Source organism: Solea solea, chromosome 21 (assembly GCF_958295425.1).
Source record: "Solea solea chromosome 21, fSolSol10.1, whole genome shotgun sequence".
Classification (NCBI taxonomy): domain Eukaryota; kingdom Metazoa; phylum Chordata; class Actinopteri; order Pleuronectiformes; family Soleidae; genus Solea; species Solea solea.
The window spans coordinates 21,193,319-21,215,913 of NC_081154.1; the positions used below are offsets into that span (position 1 = coordinate 21,193,319).

Genomic DNA, 22,595 nt, shown 5'->3' on the forward strand with positions numbered 1-22,595 from the left:
AGTAATAGTAGTAGTAATAGTATAACTATTAGTTGTAGTAGCAGTACTAGTAGTAGTAGTAATAGTATAACTATTAGTTGTAGTAGCAGTACTAGTAGTAGTAGTATTCGCAATAGTAGTAGTAATAGTATTACTATTAGTTGTAGTAGCAGTACTAGTGTACGCGTGTGTGTGCATGAGCCTGGAGACTCCCTTTGTCTAGCCTCACAATCAGTGTCTCAGTTTGCGGGATGCTACCGTGATAACACAGCAGGTTGCCATGGAGACGTCCTCGACCGGGGCCCAGACAGAGTCAACAATCAACAGGTGTCCGTGGAGGAGGGGAGGTTGGAATACAGAGCGTCTCACTGCAGCGATCGCCTTGTCCGAGGCCGGTGCTGCGGGGTCCGAAACACAGATTATGATGATTGTTGGGTTAGGGCGAGTAGACTGGATTTACTCTGTTTGTCCATTTGGTCTCCAAGGCGGTGCATTCACTGTTGCAGAGCCGAAAGCTTCTCCAAGATGTTATCCATGTTGCGGTTAGTAACCACAGTCTGTGCTGACAGCGCTCAGACTGCAGCTATAAGTGCATAAACAAAGTGGGATTATACATTATTAAGCTAAATAAAGGCATTTGTAACCTCTCATATGACAATAATTCTTGAAACATGGATTATCAAAGGATTATCCCACCCTTGTTCCTGTTGTGTGTTTCAGAAAGTCTTATTGCAGCTGTTATCATGTCACCTCAGCATCAACAAGCTGTCACAAGGCTGACCCAGAATCAGTATATGGCTAGATCTGCAAGAGCTGACCTGAAGAGAGGAATCAGGAAAGCAAAAGCAGAGCACAGACAGAGGATTGAAAACCACCTCTCTAACAACAACCCCCGACAGGTGTGGCAGGGAATCCAGCAGATTACCAACTTCAGAGGACAGACCAACACAGGAGTGGACTCGAGCATCGCACTAGCGGAGGAGCTAAACTCCTTCTTCGCACGCTTCGAGACCCCTGCCCAACAGTCTGCAGCCACACCACCCCAGCCGAACCCAGCTCCCAGCCCCCAACCACTGGCACAGGCACATGAAGTGGAACGGATGCTAAGCAGGGTGAACCCCAGGAAAGCTTCGGGACCGGACGGTGTTCCAGGGAAGGTGCTCAAGGCCTGCGCCGCACAACTCTCGCAGGTCTTCACCACAATCTTCAACCTCTCCCTGACACAATCCATCATCCCAGCTTGCCTGAAATCGTCCTCCATCATCCCAATCCCTAAAAAATCAACCGTCGCCACCCACAAGGACTACCGCCCATTCGCACTCACACCCATCATCACCAAGTGCCTGGAACGGCTGGTCCTAACCCACATCAAGACCCGCCTCCCTCCCTCCCTCGACCCTCACCAGTTCGCCTACAGAGCAAACGGGTCGACAGAGGATGCAATAGCCATCACACTCCACACCGCACTGAGCCACCTGGAACACCGGGAGAGCTACGTCAGGATGCTCTTCATTGACTTCAGCTCAGCCTTTAACACAATCATCCCCGACATCCTGGTCAGCAAACTGTCTGACCTGGGACTCCCCCCACCCACCTGCTCCTGGATCAAGGAGTTTCTCACAAACCGACCTCAGACGGTCAAACTGGGTCACCACCTTTCCTCCACCCGGACACTGAGCACAGGCTCCCCACAAGGGTGTGTGCGGAGTCCACTGCTCTACACCCTCTACACCACTGACTGCAGACCCACCCACTCCAGTAACACCATCATCAAGTTCGCAGACGACACGATGGTGGTGGGACTGATCACGGGGGGAGACGAGTCTGCCTACAGGGACGAGGTCCAGAAACTGTCTGAGTGGTGCTCAGTAAACAACCTGTCTCTGAACACCACAAAGACAAAAGAAATCATCCTGGACTTCAGGAAACACAGGTCAGATCCACTTCCCCTCTACATACACGAGGACTGCGTAGAGAGGACCCACACCTTCACCTTCCTGGGCACCGTGATCTCTGCAAACCTTTCCTGGTCTGCCAACACCTCAGCTGTCATCAAGAAGGCACAACAGCGTCTGCACTTCCTGAGAGTGCTCAGGAAAAGTAACATCTGCCAGAAGCTGCTGGTGGCCTTCTACCGCTCTACCATCGAGAGCATCTTAACCTACTGCATCCCGGTGTGGTTCTCCCACTGCACCGAGGCGGAAAGGAAGAGGCTACAGCAAGTGGTCAAGACAGCACAGAGGATCATCGGATGCCCCCTCCCTTCCCTCAGAGACATCTACTCTTCCCAGCACAGCTGAGGCAATCACAGAAGACAGTTCCCACCCCGCACATCACCTCTTCGACCTGTTACCCTCTGGCAGACGCTACAGGTCCATCAAAACCAGAACAAACAGACTCAGAAACAGCTTTTACCCACAAGCCATCACTGCACTGAACACAAACAAACACTGACACACACACACACACACACACACACACACACACTGACTGACACGCACACACACCACCCAAGGACATTGTGCATATACTGTAACAACACTGTACATACTACCTATTTATCTATTTTATATCCTTTGCACTGAACATTGTTCCTCTTTTTTATTACCTGTACTTTTTTACGTACTTGACACTTGGTTGCTGCTATAATTTCGTTGTACATGTGCAATGACAATTAAAGGTTTCTGATTTCTGATTTCTGATCTGGAATCTCCAGTCTTTTATTTGCCTTGGACTCAAGGGAAACTAACAATGTGGGGGACAAAAACATCTTAATTACAACACGTCTGCAAGCTTGGCGAGCAATAAGGAAGTTAGAGGGTCGTTTCCCAACCCTGGTCCTCAGGGACCACTGCCCTGCTCCAACACACCTGATTCAGATGGTCAGCTCGTCAACAAGCTCTGCAGAAGCCGGGCAACCGGCTGTTCGTGTGAATCGCTCAATCTTCACTCTGCGAGCATGTGAACTTAAAGTATCTGCGATGCAAATGGAATGCTGATCTCAATCTTACAATAGATGAATCGACACGGCTTGAAATATGGCAGTTAGCGAGAGAGATCTCCATATGTAACAGAACTACAGAGACTCAGTTTAGAATACTGCATCGTCTGCAGATCCTGTATGTGTGTATGTGGACATGTATACATGTTGAGAAGTACTGAATTTGATGTTGATCCTCAGGTTCTTGTCTTGCCCGGTCCTCATATCAAAGACGGCCGCTCAGTATTTTTTATTGCTCTGATGGATTGATAATGCACCACCTACAAAGTGATATTTGACTTACTACCAACCTTTTTAGGACGTGGAGCCTTTCTTTAAATATGCTGGTGAAAGACTTACAGCAATGATCGATGGCTAACTGATGTTTTTGGGTATTAATAATTTCATTGATATTTTCTTTCTCTCCAGATATGTATGTGCTACATCGCTGTCAATTGTAATAGGTCTGAGTGTTTCCTTATGTCAGTGTGTGAATGTGTGTGTACATTGTGTATATCACATAATAGTTAGTCTGTTGTTTTTGTTTTTATCAGAAAATATAATTTTTTTTAAAAAGCTGTCAGAAATGATTAAGAGGTTTCACATGAAGCTGTAATCATTTTTTCTCCAATCAATTACACAGACCACACTGATTAGACGAGTTTATTTTGCCCCACATGTATGACTGTGAAATTGATTTTTTTCCTCTCCATCTGGCCCCTCCTTCTCAACTGTCATGCATTATTTATCTCAACCACAGCATCTTTGCTTCCTCTCTCTTCTGCAGCCCCCATGTCCCCCACTGGCCTTAGTCCTTTAATAAAAGCCTTAAAAACACAGGCCCATCAATACACACTTAAAGATCAGAAGAGGTTAGTGCAGAGAGATGCACTCAGTGATAACAGCTATACCTATAATGTTCCTCACGTGTTATTGGATCTTAAGATAACAAGCAAAACCTGACAGAACACACTGCACAACTTTGGACGTCTAAGGACGTGATGTGTTCGATTGTTTTTTGGATGAAGTCATGATTAGAGACGTGTGGAACCCCCCGTGAGCCTGAGACACATGAAACATCACATTTGAGCCAAGAATATGTTTTGTGTTCCATGTTAGACAACAGGAAACTGACATTTGTTTCACTTTGTAAACTCCATTGAGATTTTGTGACTATGTGGTTTTACTTAAATGAGACAAAGTTACCAAACAACGCAGCATTAGAGCAGCAGCTCGTGCAAACGCTGAGTTTATGATACATTTTGGTGCTGAAGAGTGACAGTGACCTGACAGTGACCTGACAGTGAGCGGTGTCTCAGGCTGGCTCTTATACAAGCATACGTCCGTAAAACACTGCTAAGAACATTTTATGACTCTGTGATAGCATCGGTTCTTTTTCTCCACCATCTTGTGCCTACTGCCTACACACCAGTGCATTATCCTGTGCAATTGTCATAATATTTATCAGTATTTATATTCTTACTGAGACTGTAAACACAATATTCACTATATTATTTATACTATTTCTCTTGCTTTTCATTCATTGTATCTCATCTTAAACTACTCCTTTAACAACACAGTGAACTCCATTAACAGGAAGTGATATGACAAATTCAACAAAGTAAACCCCACAACAACTAAATCAACCTGTATGGTGATGGTCATGATGTGCTGATGTGTGTGTGTCGCCTCAGGTGTCAGCCTGTCCTGACAGTGGCTCTTCACTTGTTCTGCATAAAGACAGCAGTGAAGCATTGATGTATCAAGATCCACGTCACATTTCTCTGTAGTTCTCTCTCGCTAACCACCATATTTCCAGATATTTAATTTAATTTGGCACAGATTTTTATCCTTCTTGATGCAACCCTCAATTTAGAGTGTCCAATGAATCCGTTAACATCCGTGAGCAGCTCTTTTATAAAGAATAAATAACTCAACTCAACTATTGGGCACCTTGCTCAGAAATACCCCAGCACTTGACCTGATGAGATTCAAGCTGCTCTCTCTCTCTCTCTCTCTCTCCCTCTCTCTGTGGGCGTGGAGTGGGAGATGTCTTCCTCCCGAGCTGAGCGCTCGTGCCATATGAGTCCAGCAAAGCGCACAGAGCTGAGCATCCAGTGGTCCAATATTAATCTTTTTCCTCTGACTGGGCACGCGCGCTCTCTCTCTCTCTCTCTGCGTCTTTGTGTGTGTGTGTGTGTGCGCGCGCGCAGCCGCAGCAGCTCGTGAACTCAGCGCAAACCAGCGGTGACACACACTTGGTCGCGAAGAAGACTTTTCGGAGAGTTTGAGAGAAACAAAGTGAAGACGCGGTGATGTTTCCTCCACGCAGGGATCACTGAGAGACTTTCAGGATGAACTCCGCTGTCACAGCAGTGGTCCTCGGAGTGCTGGTGAGTCATCTCAGCGTGTAATCTCAGCGTGTAATCTCAGCATGTAATCTCAGTGACCTATCTCAGTGTTTGTGTTAAACTTGAGGGAATCCTCTGCGTGTTTACTGCACCACCGCGCGCGCAGCTTAAACAGAGGAAGTTTATCTTATTCCTCTCAGTCTTAAACATCCATCACCAGTGCCGGTCCAAGTCTTTCTGTGGACCATTCATCAGAATCAGATTAAATATGTGAAAATGTTCTCTTGTCTTTGATGTGTGTAAGGAGTTTGAACTCTGAAGGGAGAACAAACACAACACAGACTGTGGAAGGTTTGCTTCTTTTTGTGGCCTGGCTCGAGTCCCAGTACTGTGCCCGGGCCCAGGGGTTGGGAACCCCTAATCTATACTTTATGAAAGAATGTGGTTAGTTTAGGGTGTAGGTGTGGTGTCCCTTGACCAGGGCCGCACATTTTCATTCATTGTTCTCAAATCAAAATCACAGTTTGCATCTATTACTGAGCATGGTTTTTGGTCTCAGCTGCCTGCACCTGTAAATGATCCGTGAGAGGTCCGTGTCTTTGCACCTGTCCACCACGGCCATTCAGGTTGTTACTCTATAGCTCCAGTTGCTGGATGTGTAGTTCCACCCTTCTCAGTTACATGTGGCTCTTCAGACACGCAGGACAATAACAGTGTCACAGTGAAAGGAGCTCGCCGTGAGGATCTCAGTGATTTGTTGAAACCCAGTAGCGTACCGTGGGGTTTCAGTCAGGGCCTTCAGTAAAAAAAACACAACCACATACAAAACACACTATTATGCACTATATTCACGAGACAGTTGATCTGCAACAACCATAGCGCACACGCACACCACTGCGCATCTATAGGCTACTGCATCATTACCACCACATCTTCCGTTATGTCACTCAGCAACTGCAATTTCACTATTTATGATCAACAGTTTTGTCCTCACCACTTCTAAAAAAATGTTATACATTTATCATTAACACTCCAACTACCGTAAATGATGTACCTCTTGGGTGTAGGTCTTCCTCTTGAAATTATTTCCTTCTTTTCTCCAAACGATCGCCGTGAAAAGTTCACATGAAGGAGATCAGAAACATGATGGATCGGTGGTGTTAATGCAGTGGCCATAGCTTACTTCAAAACCCGCCACAGGTTCAAACGTCGTTGATGACAACAGCGGGGGCTAGCGCCAGACACATCGCTGGGCCTGGGGCGTTCTGTCACTATGCATCACATTTTGATTGGCTGACGACACACGTCAGTCAAAGTTATAACCAAATAGGAAATGGCAGCTTCAACGAAAGGCCAGCAATGATACTAGAGCAGGTCCACGGAGCTATGATGCGTTTAATGACATCCAGGAAAATCCAGCTCAGCTTCACAAAAAATAACCATATTCTTTCTGGAAATATAATCATAACATACTGAAAAAGTAATTGAATTCAGACACGTTCAGACACACATTCATTTGATTATTTAAAAAAAATAAAAAATAAAAATAATAATAATAATAAATAAATAAATACTTTTTTGATATTGTCAGGGCCAGCCGAGAAGGCCCTGCTGGCCCTGACAGCCCACACCAGGGTTTGGTTTTATTGACCAAGCCCTGGTCAGATCAGAGCAGGGAGGACATGTGAAAACTCTGCATCCCCATGACTTACCATGGATTTCACTGTCTTTTATCTCATAGGGTCCAAATCCTGACAGCAGTTGTCATGTCTGTGTAGAGATCAGTGCTGATGCTCTGCTGCTGTTGTCATTGGGAGATATAAAACACAATTGAACCTTATGCTTTGTATAAAATACATGAAAATCAACACAGCAATGTGGGCTCTAAGCCTGGTACTGAGTAGGGCTGAACAATGAATTGAAATATTATTGAAATCGCAAAACAGCCTAATGCAATTTTCAAATGGCAGGAGGTGTGTCAGAATATCAGAGAAAAGAGAACATATTGGTTTCTCACAGATCTGCACAAATATCACACATGATTCTGAATCAGTGATTCAGAATCATTCAGCCCTGAACCATGTTGCATTTCACAGCCACATGTCCGTCTTTGCAGTAATTTTGGGGGAGATTTTTTTAACGATTTATTTGTATATGTTTTAAATAACATGTATCAATAAAGTTGTTATACATTTACCAGAAGTATATTAGAAGTTACAGATACGGCTGTAAGTTTGTTTGGGAAACTCTGGTCTGTCACGGCGTGTCATCTTTCACTGAAGTTGAATAAGTTAGGTTACCCGAGGTCTTTTTTTTGTTGTCTTATTGAACAAAACAAGAGTAGACTGGAAAGTGTTTCACAGCCTCTTTGTTGTGTGTAAGACGTCTGACTCCTGAACACAATACGGACGGTGGTAATGTGGCACAGCTCAGCCTAGCACAGGTGCCAGTACTGGCCTCCAGGTGCGGGGTTGGGAACCCCTAATCTATACTTTCCCAAAGGTCGGTTGAGGTTATCAGGGCGTTTAAAGGGAGTGTGGTGTTTCCCAAACCTTTAAATTGTGATGTCCACAGAATGTAATGATTGCTGTGTTACATGGAGCAAAGGATCCAGACAATATTCACATTTGAGAAGCTGAAACAGCAGACCACTCAAACTGATTTATCACCAACATTTAGTGAGACACTTTCCTACTTTATTCAAATTCAAATGATCCTAAGTACAAGTATTCATTTTTCAGGACTCTCCATTATAAAGCCATGCACAGTATTTCACAATAAGAGGATTTGAACCAGTGCTTTTACTGTGGATGTGTTGTGTTTGAAACCGTGGTCAAAGATCATTGTCACTGTCAGAGTGTGATTATGTGTACGAGACGGGCAGGGTGATGATGTTTGCATCTGCCCAGGTCTGCCCAGGTCTGCCCACGTCTGCCCAGGTCTGCCCAGATCTGCCCAGATCTGCCCACGTCTGCCCAGATCTTTGAGTTCAGGAGGACTGTCATCAAACATGAGTGTTGATAAAGAAGCACAGAGCAGGATTATGACTAATCAGGGTTATTCTCATAACTGATGAACTTTAAATTCAAAACCATTGTCAATGACGTCACACATCAGCTTCACATGACTCATGATGACGTTCCTGCACACAGGAAGTCCGTTTTACATCAGCACAGATGGAGGCAACAGCAACATTGTGCTAGTAAGGTGGGACAATTGCAAACAGTTTAAAAGAACACTGAAAACACAGAGAAGTGTCTTAAAGTGCTAAAAAACAATGGCAACTGGACTTTTGTTGAGTTCTTGAAGACGCTTCTCCTCTCAGAAGCTTTTTGGATAAGACGCAAAATGTAGTTCTAGTTTCACTTAGAAGCAAAGTTCATCTTTAATTATCTGACATTTTATTGTGATCTTCTGATTTGAAACTTTTTCGTTGGGATACATTTAGCCAGCCCTAGTTGGTGATTCCATAATGTTTTTGTTGCAGCTTCAATCAGGACTCTGCTATATAGTTACATAGTTATATAGTAATGTTTCTTTCCTGACATTGTTTGTGACTGAATGTTGAATATTGAACCTTTTTTATGAGCTATTTTTACAAAAGTGTATTTGCTGAGGACTAAGCACTCAGCAGTTCCCAGCTTTGCCCAAGGTCCTGGTTTAGGAACAGGCTGTATCACTGTTACATGACAGCTGATACCACTGATGGGTATGCATCCTCTGCTGGGTCAGCACACACACACACACACACACACACACTCAGGTTGACTCAGGTCCATTCACTTGGACATCTTAAAACAAAGCAAACCTAACCTGAACCAGAACTAGTTTGATTACTCAATTCATTAACTATTTTGATAACTGATTATAGATTTAAGAATTCTTTTAACAATAAAACCAGTTTCTTAAATGTCAACATTTACTAAATGACTCATCTTCTTCATCATCATCATTTTTTGACATTTGTGGACTAAAGAACAATCAATTATGAATATAATTGCGAGTTGCAGGCCTGAATACCAAACCCTAACTTTAACTGAACCACAATTCAAATCTAAGATGGGGTTCTACTTCATTTGAAGCGGATTTGGTCTCCATGAGGATTTCAAGTTTCAATTGCTTGCATTTGTCTCCTCTTTTCTCTTCGTAAAACATGATGTTTGGGAAGACGTGATGAAGCAGTGATGTCGTTCAGATCCAGGTCTGGATTTGAATTGGACTCGGCTCATGGGAAGGCTGTTACAGAGGCTGACGGCTGAGGTTCAGGGGTTAAGTGCCTCCAACTGAAAATTGACCACAGCATTAGTGAGATTGGTTGGAGCTCCAGAGTTATGCATCCAGATGCTTGCACACACACACATTTGAGTGTGTGATCAGCTTTAGGGAGATCAGCTGACTAAAGTTGAGGAGTGCAAGCCCTTGATTTCCCATCGAAAAACCAATTACAGGAAACAAGTCGAGCTCCAACTTGCTAAGTGCTGCTCGTCCTTTACTTGCTCAAATCACATTAGCCTCTAATTCATCTGTATATGTGCAATGCTACAATGAGGAGTTTCTACGGAAGTTTTGGGAGTTGCACCCACACCTGGAGCTAGAACAAGGTCAAAGAGGGGGAAAAAGAAGCAGATGCAGCTCAACACTGAAAGTTGGACTGATTTCAAAAGTGTTTGGGAACAGGTTTGTTCACATACGAGCTTGTTTACGCGTGTGTGCAAACGTATGCGTGCAGATGGGTGTGTTGCAGTATGTAAAGGACACTTGAGGAGAAGCAGCAGTGTGACACGTCTGACTCACACTGTTTGTGAGATTAACAATGGATTATTCACTGATTCAAAACTAAAACAAATACATAGAGAATCAAATAAGAAACCAGTGACTACCTCAGGGTAACAGAGTGTTATTCAACACATTTAAATTCATCAAAACAACATGATTTAGAAAATAACATGAGCTGCAACTTAATTGTTCCATATGGTTCCCAAACTGTGGTTGCCAATACTTAAAGAGCTCAATATTTTCTTACTTGGTATAACCACTGATCTATAAAGTGACCTTTTTTTTAATATTCACTATATATACACACAAAGATGAAACAATACTAGAAGCTTGAAAGTAAAGGGGCCGTGACACTGACACATGTGCACACACGCCCACCAGCTGACTCCGTGTTGCCTGAGGGAAACCTTGTAGTTTCTGTGGACCTGTGTCTTGTCAGCAGCATTCCACACACACACACACACACACACACACACACACCTAAACCCTGACAAATTGATGTTGTGCAACATTTTTAGACCAATGCAAGCCCTGATGCACACAGCTGTCCTTTTAAAGACGTGCATTGACTTCCATTCATTTGGACAGCCTAACCTTCAAATGTTGGTCCTGCACTTCACCACTTCTGTCTCATTAGGACAACAGTGTCACGCAGCAGTTAAACAGTGAGTTTAGCCATTGTTTGCCATTGCAAGAAACAGCTTTGATGATGCAAATGAAACTTAACTTTAATCTGTCAGCTTAAAGTTACACTTACATTATTTTGCCTCTGCTTGGAACAGAAACCATGTAACATTATTTGTTTGCTGTGTCCTTCATCTGAAAACACGCTCTGTCAAGACCTGACTGATGGAGCGTTTGTGTGTATACAGCAGCAGGGCAGGGCGGGCGGGGACAAGAATAACCTTTTTTTAGTGGAATAAACTTGTCAGTGCGGACCATGTATCAGTACATCAGACACATTTAAAATCCAAGCAGAGCAGAGCAAGAGAACGCTGTTCTGCAGTTTGTCTGACTGAGAGAAGAGAAGAACATCCTATCCTCATAAGTGAAGGCTTCAAAACTAGCCACTCTTCCTGTATATGGCAAGAAACACAGACTCTGACATTAATCGCTGTTTTTATCGGGCTTTACCTGATCTGGCTCGAAGATTTTACCTATATACTGTATATATATATATATATATATGTATATTTACACATACATATATATATGTATATATATATATGTATGTAAATATGTATATACACACATGTATATGTGTATATATATACATACATACATATATACACACATATATACATATATGTGTGTGTATATATACATACATATATACACATACATATACACACATGTGTATATACACATACACATATATACATATGTGTGTGTGTGTATACATATACTCAGTCAGTCATCATCTACCGCTTTATCCTCAACCAGAGGGTCGCGGGGGGTGCTGTGCCAATCTCAGCTACATCGGGCGATAGGCGGGGTACACCCTGGACAGTTCGCCAGTCCATCGCAGGGCCACACACAGATAGAGACAAACAACCATTCACTCTCACACTCACTCCTATGGTCAATTTGGAGTGTCCAATTTACCTATCCCCACATTGCATGTTTTTGGACTGTGGGAGGAAGCCGGAGTACCCGGAGAGAACCCACGCACACACGGGGAGAACATGCAAACTCCATGCAGAAAGGCCCTTGTTCCAACCGGGGCTCGAACCCGGGTCTTCTCGCAGCACCCTGGTTTTCTCAGGGTGTGGCAAAGCCAGCTCCACCTTCTTCTCAGGATCTCTGGCTCCATAGGACGCTGATCCGTCTTTATGACCTTTGACCTCTGGCCAGTGAATTGAAAGGATCCAATGTAGACACTGGTTGATGAATGTCTGGATCTGGTTCATGGTGGTTTTTGTAGTCCTCCATGTTTCTGCTCCATTCAAGTTGTAGAGACAGGGGCGGCTGTGCGACCCCATTTAAAGAGTTAGAATAAGATTACGTCGAGTCCCATGTGTGAACAGTAAATGATATATGATACATTCAATATGAGGATATTGTGGTATTGAAGTGTCTCAAAGTGTCTCAAAGTGTCCTGGACCTGTGAAGATCTCAGGTCAACTGGGTTTGTTTCAGTGGCAGTGAAACAAAACGGAGTGAAGTGTGAGATTAGAGATGTTCTACAGTTCCGGACGCTGGTGTCAGTGGTGAGGAGGAGCAGAGCATGGATGAAGGGAGGGAGCCAATCTTTATAAATCAGGACAGCAGATGGACCAAATATTTGGCAGCTTCTCCTTTTTTTCCTCAGTCTGACAAAAAAAACACTACATGTGCAGGGCTTTATTATTTTTCTTTTAGATTATCCATCTCTAAGGGTCACCACATATTTGATTTTATTATTAATTATTTATCATATTTAATTTTTTATTTTTTGTGTCCAATTAACTCAAACAATAAGGAGCAGTGGGGATTGGGTGTCCTGGTCAGGGCAACTCAGCCTTTCACTGAACTAAAAAACTAAAAACACTGGTTGTTTCCGTTGTTTAATTCCCAGCTTTTTCCCATGTCTTCATAGTTCATATCATGCTGTGGACCTTTAATAAAGTATTGCAGTTTCATGAGATTCTGATATTATTATACTGCCAGTGAGGACTACTTTTAATATACAGTTTTACAAGAACAACAAGAATGGAGAGGAAACGTGAGGAAACATGTAGACACACACATTCTCTTGTACGTCATCAATCATCAGAGATTTTCTGGATCCTCTCGCAGGGTCCTGACCTGAGCTGGGAAACCAAAATAAATCTCAGTGAAAGTTAGAAGATTAAAACAGTGAGAAAGAATGAAATGTGGCTTCACATGGGTTTGTTTATTTTGTTGTACGTTTGTGAAGCGCAGGCCTACAGCAAGGATTTCAAATGAAACAAAGAATTATCAAGGCTACAAGTGTTTAAGCCTTTGCAGACAATCATTACAAGTCATTTGTGTGTTAATTCTGTAATAAACTCATGCAGGACGCTTTGATCTCTCTCTTGTGATTGGCAGGTTGGGACTCTGGCCAAAAAGGACGAGTGTTTTTCAGGCCAGTTTACAACCAGAGGGGAATGCTGCAGGCAGTGTCAGCCCGGGGAGGGAGTCGTCAGAGCGTGTGGAGTCAACCAGACTGAGTGTGATCCCTGCCTCGACAGTGAGTAACACACACTCACTGTTATTCTATGTTCACATGCACAGCTCAGTCAAGTCAGACATTCTTCTTAAATTACAACATTTTTCATTTTTCTTCTGTATCTGAATGTGAATCCCTCAATTTGAACAATTTGTATCATTGCTTTCAAATTTTGAATCTGTAAAAACTGGGTTTGAAACTGAATGGATTGAAAGTTTGTCAAAGTCATTTTTTTTGTTCAAATTGGTCATTTTTAAATGTTCAAATTGTTCTATTCATGTTCAAACAGACCAATTCACAGTCAGATATAAAGAATTCAATTGCACAGCATTCTTCACCACCTTTGTTCCATATAACAAAGAAATCATTCAAACACATCAGTTTCTTGTGTGGACAAAACAACACATTTGACAACATCATCATTTTGAGGTTTGGAAAACGGTGCTCAACATTTTTCAATGTTTTTTTTTGTGACATTTTATGGTTCAAACCGTTTATTTGACTCATTGAAAAAATCATCGGCACACACACACACACACGCGCGCCATGCGTCCACTGCTCTAATGCTCTGTCAATGATGACTTTCTTACACAAAAGAAGACACATGGATCAAAGGGTGTTTTTAGACTATATAAACTTCAGTATATTTGCAAGGAAGTAAAAAATACTTTATTTATGTATACTGTGGTTTGACCATGTTGCTGCCAATAAAGCAGGAAATCCATCTGTAATTGATGATTGTTTCTTTAGTTTCACTTAAACGTGATTCAGAGCTCTGGACGCCTCAAAAAAACCAGAGTGGACATAATTCCTCAACCTACATCAATCCTTTCCATAACTTTGTCAAATAAAATAAAGGTTTTATTCATGTCAGTCCATCTCAAAAAATAGTAAGACATTACGTACATGCACTTTAACAGCAGTAAACTTAAGTTTAGCCTTAACTGCCGACTGCAAACTTTCACTCTACAGTTCATCTTTGGGTTCCCAAGATTCACTTTGAGTGTGTTTTATAGCAGCCATGCAATATTATGATGCATGGATGAAGGAGATAAAGTGAGTGCTTTAAATATTCTGAGATTTCCAGATGGAATCGCTGAACTAAAAAATCAACCGTTAAATGCGGCAGAATCTTTCAAAATTCACCATGATTTGACTTTTTAGTTTTTTTGATGTCAGTATGTTTTGTTGAGATAAAGCTGTTTCTGGTCCAGTCAGACTATTGCATATGACACACGATCCAAGCCTATAATCCAAGACCAATCTTGCCTCATTGCAGCTTTAAAACCTTATTGTGAGAAAACAACTATGTGACCTGGTGTCAGAGCATGATGTGTCTGTAAAGCTTCAGTGATGCAGCTCCCGTGTTACTGCCCTCCTCATAGCTTTTACCATGTAGGGAGTGAAGCAGTGTTGGACTGAAAGACTTGATGAGGACAGTGAAGTGGACACGACACAAGAGTGGGGCCAGAAAAATAAAACTGTAGTGGAAGATATTTATAGCAACAGACACTGGAATGATGAGCAGTGTAGAGATGAAATATGAAACAAGAAGGATATTTAAGGTCTTGTATGAGGTAGATTCATGCTTTAGTGTAGGGAAAACAAATGAACACATACTGTATTTTTCTTTGTAACTCCATCATGACATCAAAGATTAGCTCACACTTGGTCCTGAGCCCGAATCTTGCCTGTTCGCAGAGTTGTTTAAAATCCCTGATTATCCTGCGCCTGGGCCAGGAAGTAGCTGTAAACCTCCCTGGAAGCCCACGGTCAGAGAATGATTCAGACTCACAGGTCATGAGAGAAGTCACAGAATGATGCATTTATAAATGTGACCAGTGAGTTATTTTAATTTTTTATGTCTAGCATAAATACTACTTGAATTTTCTATGGTTCTGACTCTTCTCTGAAATGGAAGGTTGTTGGTTCAATTCTTGGCTCTACTAGTCTTCGTGCTGATGTGTGCTCAAACAAGACACTTAACCCCCCATGTTGCTAGTAATGGCTGTGCTGGCAGCGTGTGAATGGGTGTGAACGATGTGTGATAGAAAATAGATGGCGTGTAAAGCAGCTTTGAGTGGTCACAAGACTGGAAAAGGGCTGTTTAGTGGGAATTGATTTATTGGTTGAATATTTGAATGTGCTAGACTCCATGACTGCATGACAGCTAGTAAAAGTAATGCAGGGTTCACAGCATGTTGAGCTGAGAACCCTGAGAACGGGGGGGAGATTATAAGTCACTATTCCACCTGACAGTAGCAGTAACACCATGTAAAATGTAAAATGGTATGGTACGGTCCGGAGTAGACCGGCTCAGCCCACGACAGTCAGTTGATGGGTGACAGAAAACATTTGACATCTCTTTGAGACAAACAGCCACAGAAACAGCTGCTGGGTGTCCTCCATTGTTACTTCACCCCACAGGAATATGAGCAACAGAGGCCCAAGATCTTGACCCTGACCTGGATCTGAACACGCAACCTTCTGGTCTGGAGTTCTACAAAACCTGGTCCTAATGAGGTTATGGTTGAGGTTAGGCATTAACTGGCTGTGGTTAAGGTCAAGCATTAACTGGTTATGGTTAAGGTTAGGCATTAACTGGCTGTGGTTAAGGTTAGGCATTAACTGGTTATGGTTAAGGTTAGGCATTAACTGGGTGTGGTTAAGGTTAGGCATTAACTGGTTATGGTTAAGGTTAGGCATTAACTGGCCAAGGTTAGGGTTAGGCATTAACTGGTTATAGTTGAGGTTAGGCATTAACTGGTTATGGTTAAGGTTAGGCATTAACTGGTTATGGTTAAGGTTAGGCATTAACTGGCTAAGGTTAGGGTTAGGCATTAACTGGTTATGGTTAAGGTTAGGCATTAACTGGCTGTGGTTAAGGTTAGGCATTAACTGGTTATAGTTGAGGTTAGGCATTAACTGGTTATGGTTAAGGTTAGGCATTAACTGGTTATGGTTAAGGTTAGGCATTAACTGGCTAAGGTTAGGGTTAGGCATTAACTGGTTATGGTTAAGGTTAGGCATTAACTGGCTGTGGTTAAGGTTAGGCATTAACTGGTTATAGTTGAGGTTAGGCATTAACTGGTTATGGTTAAGGTTAGGCATTAACTTGTTATGGTTAAGGTTAGGCATTAACTGGCTGGGGTTAAGGTTAGGCATTAACTGGTTATGGTTGAGGTTAGGCATTAACTGGTTATGGTTAAGGTTAGGCATTAACTGGCTGTGGTTAAGGTTAGGCATTCACTTGTTATGGTTAAGGTTAGGCATTAACTGGCTGTGGTTAAGGTTAGGCATTAACTGGTTATGGTTAAGGTTAGGCATTAACTGGCTGTGGTTAAGGTTAGGCATTAGGCATTAACTGGCTGTGGTTAAGGTTAGGCATTCACTGGTTATGGTTAAGGTTAGGCATTAACTGGCTGTGGTTAAGGTTAGGCATTAACTGGCTGTGGTTAAGGTTAGGCATTCACTGGTTATGGTTAAGGTTAGGCATTAACTGGCTGTGGTTAAGGTTAGGCATTCACTTGTTATGGTTAAGGTTAGGCATGACTGTGGTTAAGGTTAGGCATTAACTGGTTATGGGTAAGCTGTCGAAATGAATGGAAGTCAATGCAAGGGTTAGGGTTAGGGCTAGTCTCTCTCGTCTCCTCTGTGACTCACAGCGTCTCTTCTGCTCGGCTGTGATGCGTTCACTGATGCTTGTACGTTCTCGTCTCCTCTCACAGCATCTGTGCACACATATACTGTACACTTCTGGCTTTCTCCAAATATTGGTGGGGACATGTCCCCACTGTCCATACAAGCAGCTTTTTTTCCTCAACCTTCAACTTTTCATATACACACACACACACACACACACACACACTTATCTCTGTCCTTGTATGGGTGTTGAGGGTTGAACATCAGAGGTGAACGTGCTGTTTTGATGATATAAATATGACCCCCCCCCCCCATGCTGCAGGCTAGTGTTATTAATGTATTGACTTTGCATTATTGATGCAAGGCATTATGATAATGGCTCTGAGAGCAGTGTGGTGGTGGTGGTGGTGGTGGGGCAGTCTGAGTGTGTGTGTTTGTGTGTCTGTTTGAAGGGGGGGAGGAGATAATGGGGTAACAGAATATGACTGGACACTGAACAGTGAGGGACCATAGTGTCCACTTCTGAAGACATGATTAAAGCAAACACAGAAGGATCCGTCCTCTCGAATGACACAGTCTCTGATTTCCTTTCATTTGTCTGCCTGTCTGAATCTGCCTGCGACTCCGCCTCCTCATCTCTGTTTTAATCTCGGCAGCATCAGAGCGTTTGCCGCAGTTGGTGGCCTGATGACGCAGGCCGAACACTTGATACACTGTGAGAGATAAAGCAGAGAGAAAGGTCCTTTTCTCCTGCCATGCACAGTTCACTTTTCTGTAGTTGGAGTCAGCATGGAGCTGAAATAATAATGTACATTTAGAAACAATTACCATGACACTACCATGAGCATCTTTAGGCTTTTTATTGGACAGAAGAGAGAAGAGATTTTATGGAGACTAGCATGTTGTCTCACAGTAAGAAGGTCACTGGTTTGGATCCCAGTTCATCTGAAGGCCTTCCTGTGATGCAGAATGGGGTTGATTGGACATACTAATCTGATGGTAGGTGTGAATGTGAGTGGGAGTGGTTCTTCCTCTCTGTGTATTTGCCCTGTGATGGACCTGTGATGGACCTGTGATGGACTGGTGACCGGTCCAGGCTGTACCACATGTCAGCTCCCTGCGACCCTCATGATAAAGTGGTAGAAAGTTGATGGATTGAATCCTGTTCCTGTTTCCACATCAGGACCAATGTGGAACATACGACATGGTGTAATGTCTGTTTGGACCAAACGTGTCATACTTTGACTGTTTGTTGCTTCATTTGAACAACACTGTCACTGTGAGGTCAAAGGTCCCTGTGATGCAAACACATAAACTACCGATAACATTTCATCTTGATAAGTTTTAAGTTCACAATGAGAGCCGCTCCCAAAACCACGAGCAGACAACCATAACCTAAAGAAGATCATGGAACCCACGGTGGTAATGTTACAAATGTTGAATTACAGACACATATTCAGTCATAATGTGATAATGAACCATATTTAGTTAAAGAAAGGTTGATTTATACTCATTTTCCAACTTTTCTTTTTTTAAATATTTCCTTCCTTTCTGTACAGATGATCTTTACAATCAAATGTGTTTTATATTACCGTATATATCAAAACTACTTCACAAAAACACATAGCATTTCCATTGTTTCCAGTATGGGGACACTCTTCATTACAGTCTTTACAGTATATAATATCCATAATATCCATACTTGTGAGTACTTTTCCGTACTTGTGCGTACTTGTCCGTCAAACCCGGAAGTGTTCTTGCTCCGCCCATTTTTACCAAATATGCATCGGGGATTGCATTTTGGCGGAAACTAGCAGCAGATAATAGAAATATAAATCTGAAATAAATATTTTTCTAACCCTAACTACAGGTTCTTTGAATCCTATCCACCTATAATTATCAAAAACATGTGGAAATGTTTTCAAAAACATTTCTGTCAACAATGTAGACACACACACACACACACACACACGGCACAGATGCAGCTCTTACAAATGGCTCTGTTGCATAATTTAGTGTGTTTCCCAGTTCTCTATGCAGCTGAAATACAATTCCATAAAACATTCAATATTGATTATGTTCTCTCCAGACAGATATGTCCAAGGAAATATGGCAGGTATGCAAAGGATTTATGAAACATATGTCATGATGTTTTTAAGTCACTGCGACAAAAAATGTTTGTGTTGGTGTTTATGTTGAATTTTTCCATGTGGCAACATTTCCATTCCATCAGAGGAAAACTTCTGTAAGAATCACCATGTTAGTGTCACTTAACAATAATAATAATAATAATAAGCAATAATAATGCTGTGATGTGATCTAAGGTACGTTACATCAATTAAAAATAATGAAATGCTTAGAATAAAATTATGAATTAGTAAATATGTAATATCATCATTATACTGTATATTTCTTTTACATTTGTTTTATTAGTCATATAACATATCGACCGCAAATGGCTAAAAAAGGCTTTTCGGTTTTCGGCTGAAGGAGTTTTATCACCGAAACACGACAGAAACAGGATGTTGTGATGACGCGGCCGGCACACGCTTCGAGTCTGTCCAAGATCAGTTTGAAAGATCAATAAAACGGCTCCAACGAGATGTGAGTACACAGTGGAACGGTGTCTGTTAAATGCTGGAAAGAATTGTGCAAAAGTGAAACTTGGCTGCAGACGGCGCAGATTATTCACTTCACACCAGTGGTTATTAATGGAGAACATTCTCTCTCTTTGAGCAGTGAACTAAAGAGAAAGTCATCTGATGCATCTGTGACAGACACTATTCCCTTAATGGCAGCACCAACGCGTCTTCTACACAAAGAGGTTGAGACAGAAAACAAAGAAAAAGTCGAATCCCCTGCACTTCATCGTGACTGTACTTGATCCTCGTCATAAAGATCATTACTTGGATTCTGTTGAATAAACATGCATCATTAATCTTTCTAACTTAAAGATGCTAAATTGCAGCCTTAAACATCAAAGGCATTGCAACTTGTGCAACCAATACAATCAATGAGTCAATAAAATGAGTTCCTACTCGAGTAAAATGATCTCTGAAATCGTATTGCAAACCAGTTTAGACAGCATGATAAAGAAAAATAATGTAATTATAATAATTGTGTTTTGTCATACCTATGGATGGTCTGTTGCATTGTAATCAGGGACAAAAGAAGGAGTCCAAGATCTGAAATGCTAATATGGAGCCAGAGAACAGCCTGTGAAATGTTCTTTACCTGTAAAGAACATTTCACAGGTTGGTGTTCGCTGTAAGACTGAGTTTTTGTAAAAAGCAACGAGAATGTCTTCTAGCATCAAGTCTTCTAGCTTCACATGAGACCTTTGATTTGAACTGGAGCCAAGTATTTCAGGCAGATGACGGACAGCCTGGAGGTGGAGTTTGAGCAGTGGAGGTCAATATGAGCCAAAAATGATCTGGCAATAACAATATTAATGTTGACATTTCATCAAATTTCATTGTGTTTGTTTTGATATGGAACATATACATGATGCAATATGAATAATGAAATGATAAATGAAGTCATATATAATCTGGACAACTGTAATTAAAACAATTACAGTTATTTAATGTAGAATGTAATACAAAACCAAATGTCTTATTATTACTATTATAAAACTATAGCTTCAAATATATTTAGTATACCAATGTTTTCACTGTAACATAATATGTAAGTAGTGGGGGCCGCATGTGGCCCACAGCCCACCAGTTTGACACTTGTGCTTTAAAGACTCTGAGATGACTGGGCTAAACGCGTTGTAGTTGTACCACTCTTCTAGATTACCTCTTTTTCCAAAAACAAAAAACATACATTTACACTATATTTGAAAAAAAAACAAAAAAAAACCAACTTTAATGCTGCATTCTTTACATTGGAACTGGGAAGTCGGAACTCAAAATTCACCCCGTTCCAGTTCAGCCATTGTTGGCCACACCAGGCGATAATAACACTCTACATCCATGGTTCCCAACCTGGGGTCCAAGCCCCCCTTAGCGGGGCGCCAGAGATCACATGGGGGGGCAAAGAGCTTTGACTGCTCTGAGTTTTGAGTGGGTTAATATAACTATATTTGTGCATCCCAATCAGACACTCTACTGGAAATCAGAAGTCAGTATCACCCAAATAATAAATAATAATAAATCACTTGTTTGGTCCACCTTTCAGTTTATTCACCTATTTGTCCCGATCACGTTCCTGTTGTGTGAGAAACGTAAAAGTACCAAAGACTCACCGGGATCAAAAAAAGAAAACAAGGCAAAACCTTGGTTTTGATTTAACGGAAGAACAGGACAGTTTTTATCCATATACACTGTGAGAATAGGAACAAAAAACTAAACTTTTTACGTGTGCGTGCCCTGGACAGGGGTTTGGGTCAGGTGGGCTCTGGTTTGTCCTGGACACAAGCAAGGGGGGCTTCAAGGAAAAAAGGTTGGGAACCACTGGTCTACATGGTAGAAACATGTCTATGGTTAAAAAATTAAACTTGGCTTGTACAAGTTATGGTTCTAAACAAAATACGCAACCTCAATTTGCTCTCAGTTATTGTGGGGTTCTGTTCTCGCCCCAATCGCTGTTCAGTCATAAATATCAAACATGTTTAATACTTGAAATTGCGAAAAACTCTTATGGGTTAGAAGAAGTTAAAATCACACCTGTTAATCCCTCATACTACAGGGTAATTTGGCCAGATAATCTGTTCAAATCATCCTAAAATCAGAAGCAGACCACAATAGTCATTGTGGTCTGCTTCTGATTTTGTATATTAAGTAAATGTACAAAATGGAGCTAAACCATGTTGTTGTGCGTGTGTCCTTTTAGAAACAGTTCCTTGTTTTTAAAAAACAACCATTTTGTTTCGTCTTCTTTTTCAGGTGAAACTTTCTCAGAAAACCTCAGTCACACAGAGAAATGTAAGACCTGCACACAGTGCACAGGTCTCCTCCGCATGGCAACGCCGTGCACGGACTCCAATGACGCTGTCTGTGTGTGCAACTACGGCTACTACCAGAACGAACTGTCGCAGCAGTGTGAACCCTGCACCAAATGTCCTGAGGGCCAGGGGATGTTGTTCAGCTGCGAGCTGGATCATGACACTGTGTGCGAGGTGTGCACTGTGGACACATATTCGGACCAGGAAAGTTTTCATGAGCCCTGCATCCCTTGCACCACCTGTGATGATGATGAGCTACTGCAGGCCTGTACGTCTGTCATCGATACAGTTTGTAAAGGTAAGACCATGAGCTCATACGCTTTCGTACTTACGCATTTTATTGTCATTTATCGTCCACCAGGACAACTGTGTGATTTTCTCGATGAGCTAGACACCCTGCTCTCCTCCATCCCCGAGCTTGACTGTCCCATGATTGTCTTAGGTGATATGAACATGAACAGACTTCCTATCACTGATGCACTCCTTTTAGCTGCAGTGGGTTCATAGCCCTCCAAAGAGCTTGATCTCATTCTAACCAGAAATTGTTCCTCAGATACCATCACGGTCACACCTTGACACTACATTTCATTCAGTTCAGTGTGGGTCTCCCACCCAGTTCTCGTCCCTTGTATCTCCACTCTTCCACATTTTCCTCCCTGGAGGTTAATGATGCCACTGACTATTTCTGCTCTACATTGAGCTCTTGTCTGGATAGCCTGTGTCCTCTATGCACCAGACCTGCTCGAT

General features: G+C 42.1%; 1 protein-coding gene across 1 annotated transcript in view; it reads left to right on the forward strand.

Annotated features, from left to right (window-relative positions):
• Window positions 1-5,036: 5,036 nt before the first annotated feature.
• ngfrb (nerve growth factor receptor b) overlaps window positions 5,037-22,595 on the forward strand; it is a 44,878-nt gene continuing 27,319 nt past the window's right edge. The window contains exons 1-3 of the mRNA XM_058621737.1: window positions 5,037-5,352; window positions 13,138-13,279; window positions 21,790-22,146. Of these exons, the coding sequence (XP_058477720.1) occupies window positions 5,314-5,352; window positions 13,138-13,279; window positions 21,790-22,146 (538 nt within the window). The 5' untranslated portion in view covers window positions 5,037-5,313. The remainder of the gene's footprint in view (window positions 5,353-13,137; window positions 13,280-21,789; window positions 22,147-22,595) is intronic.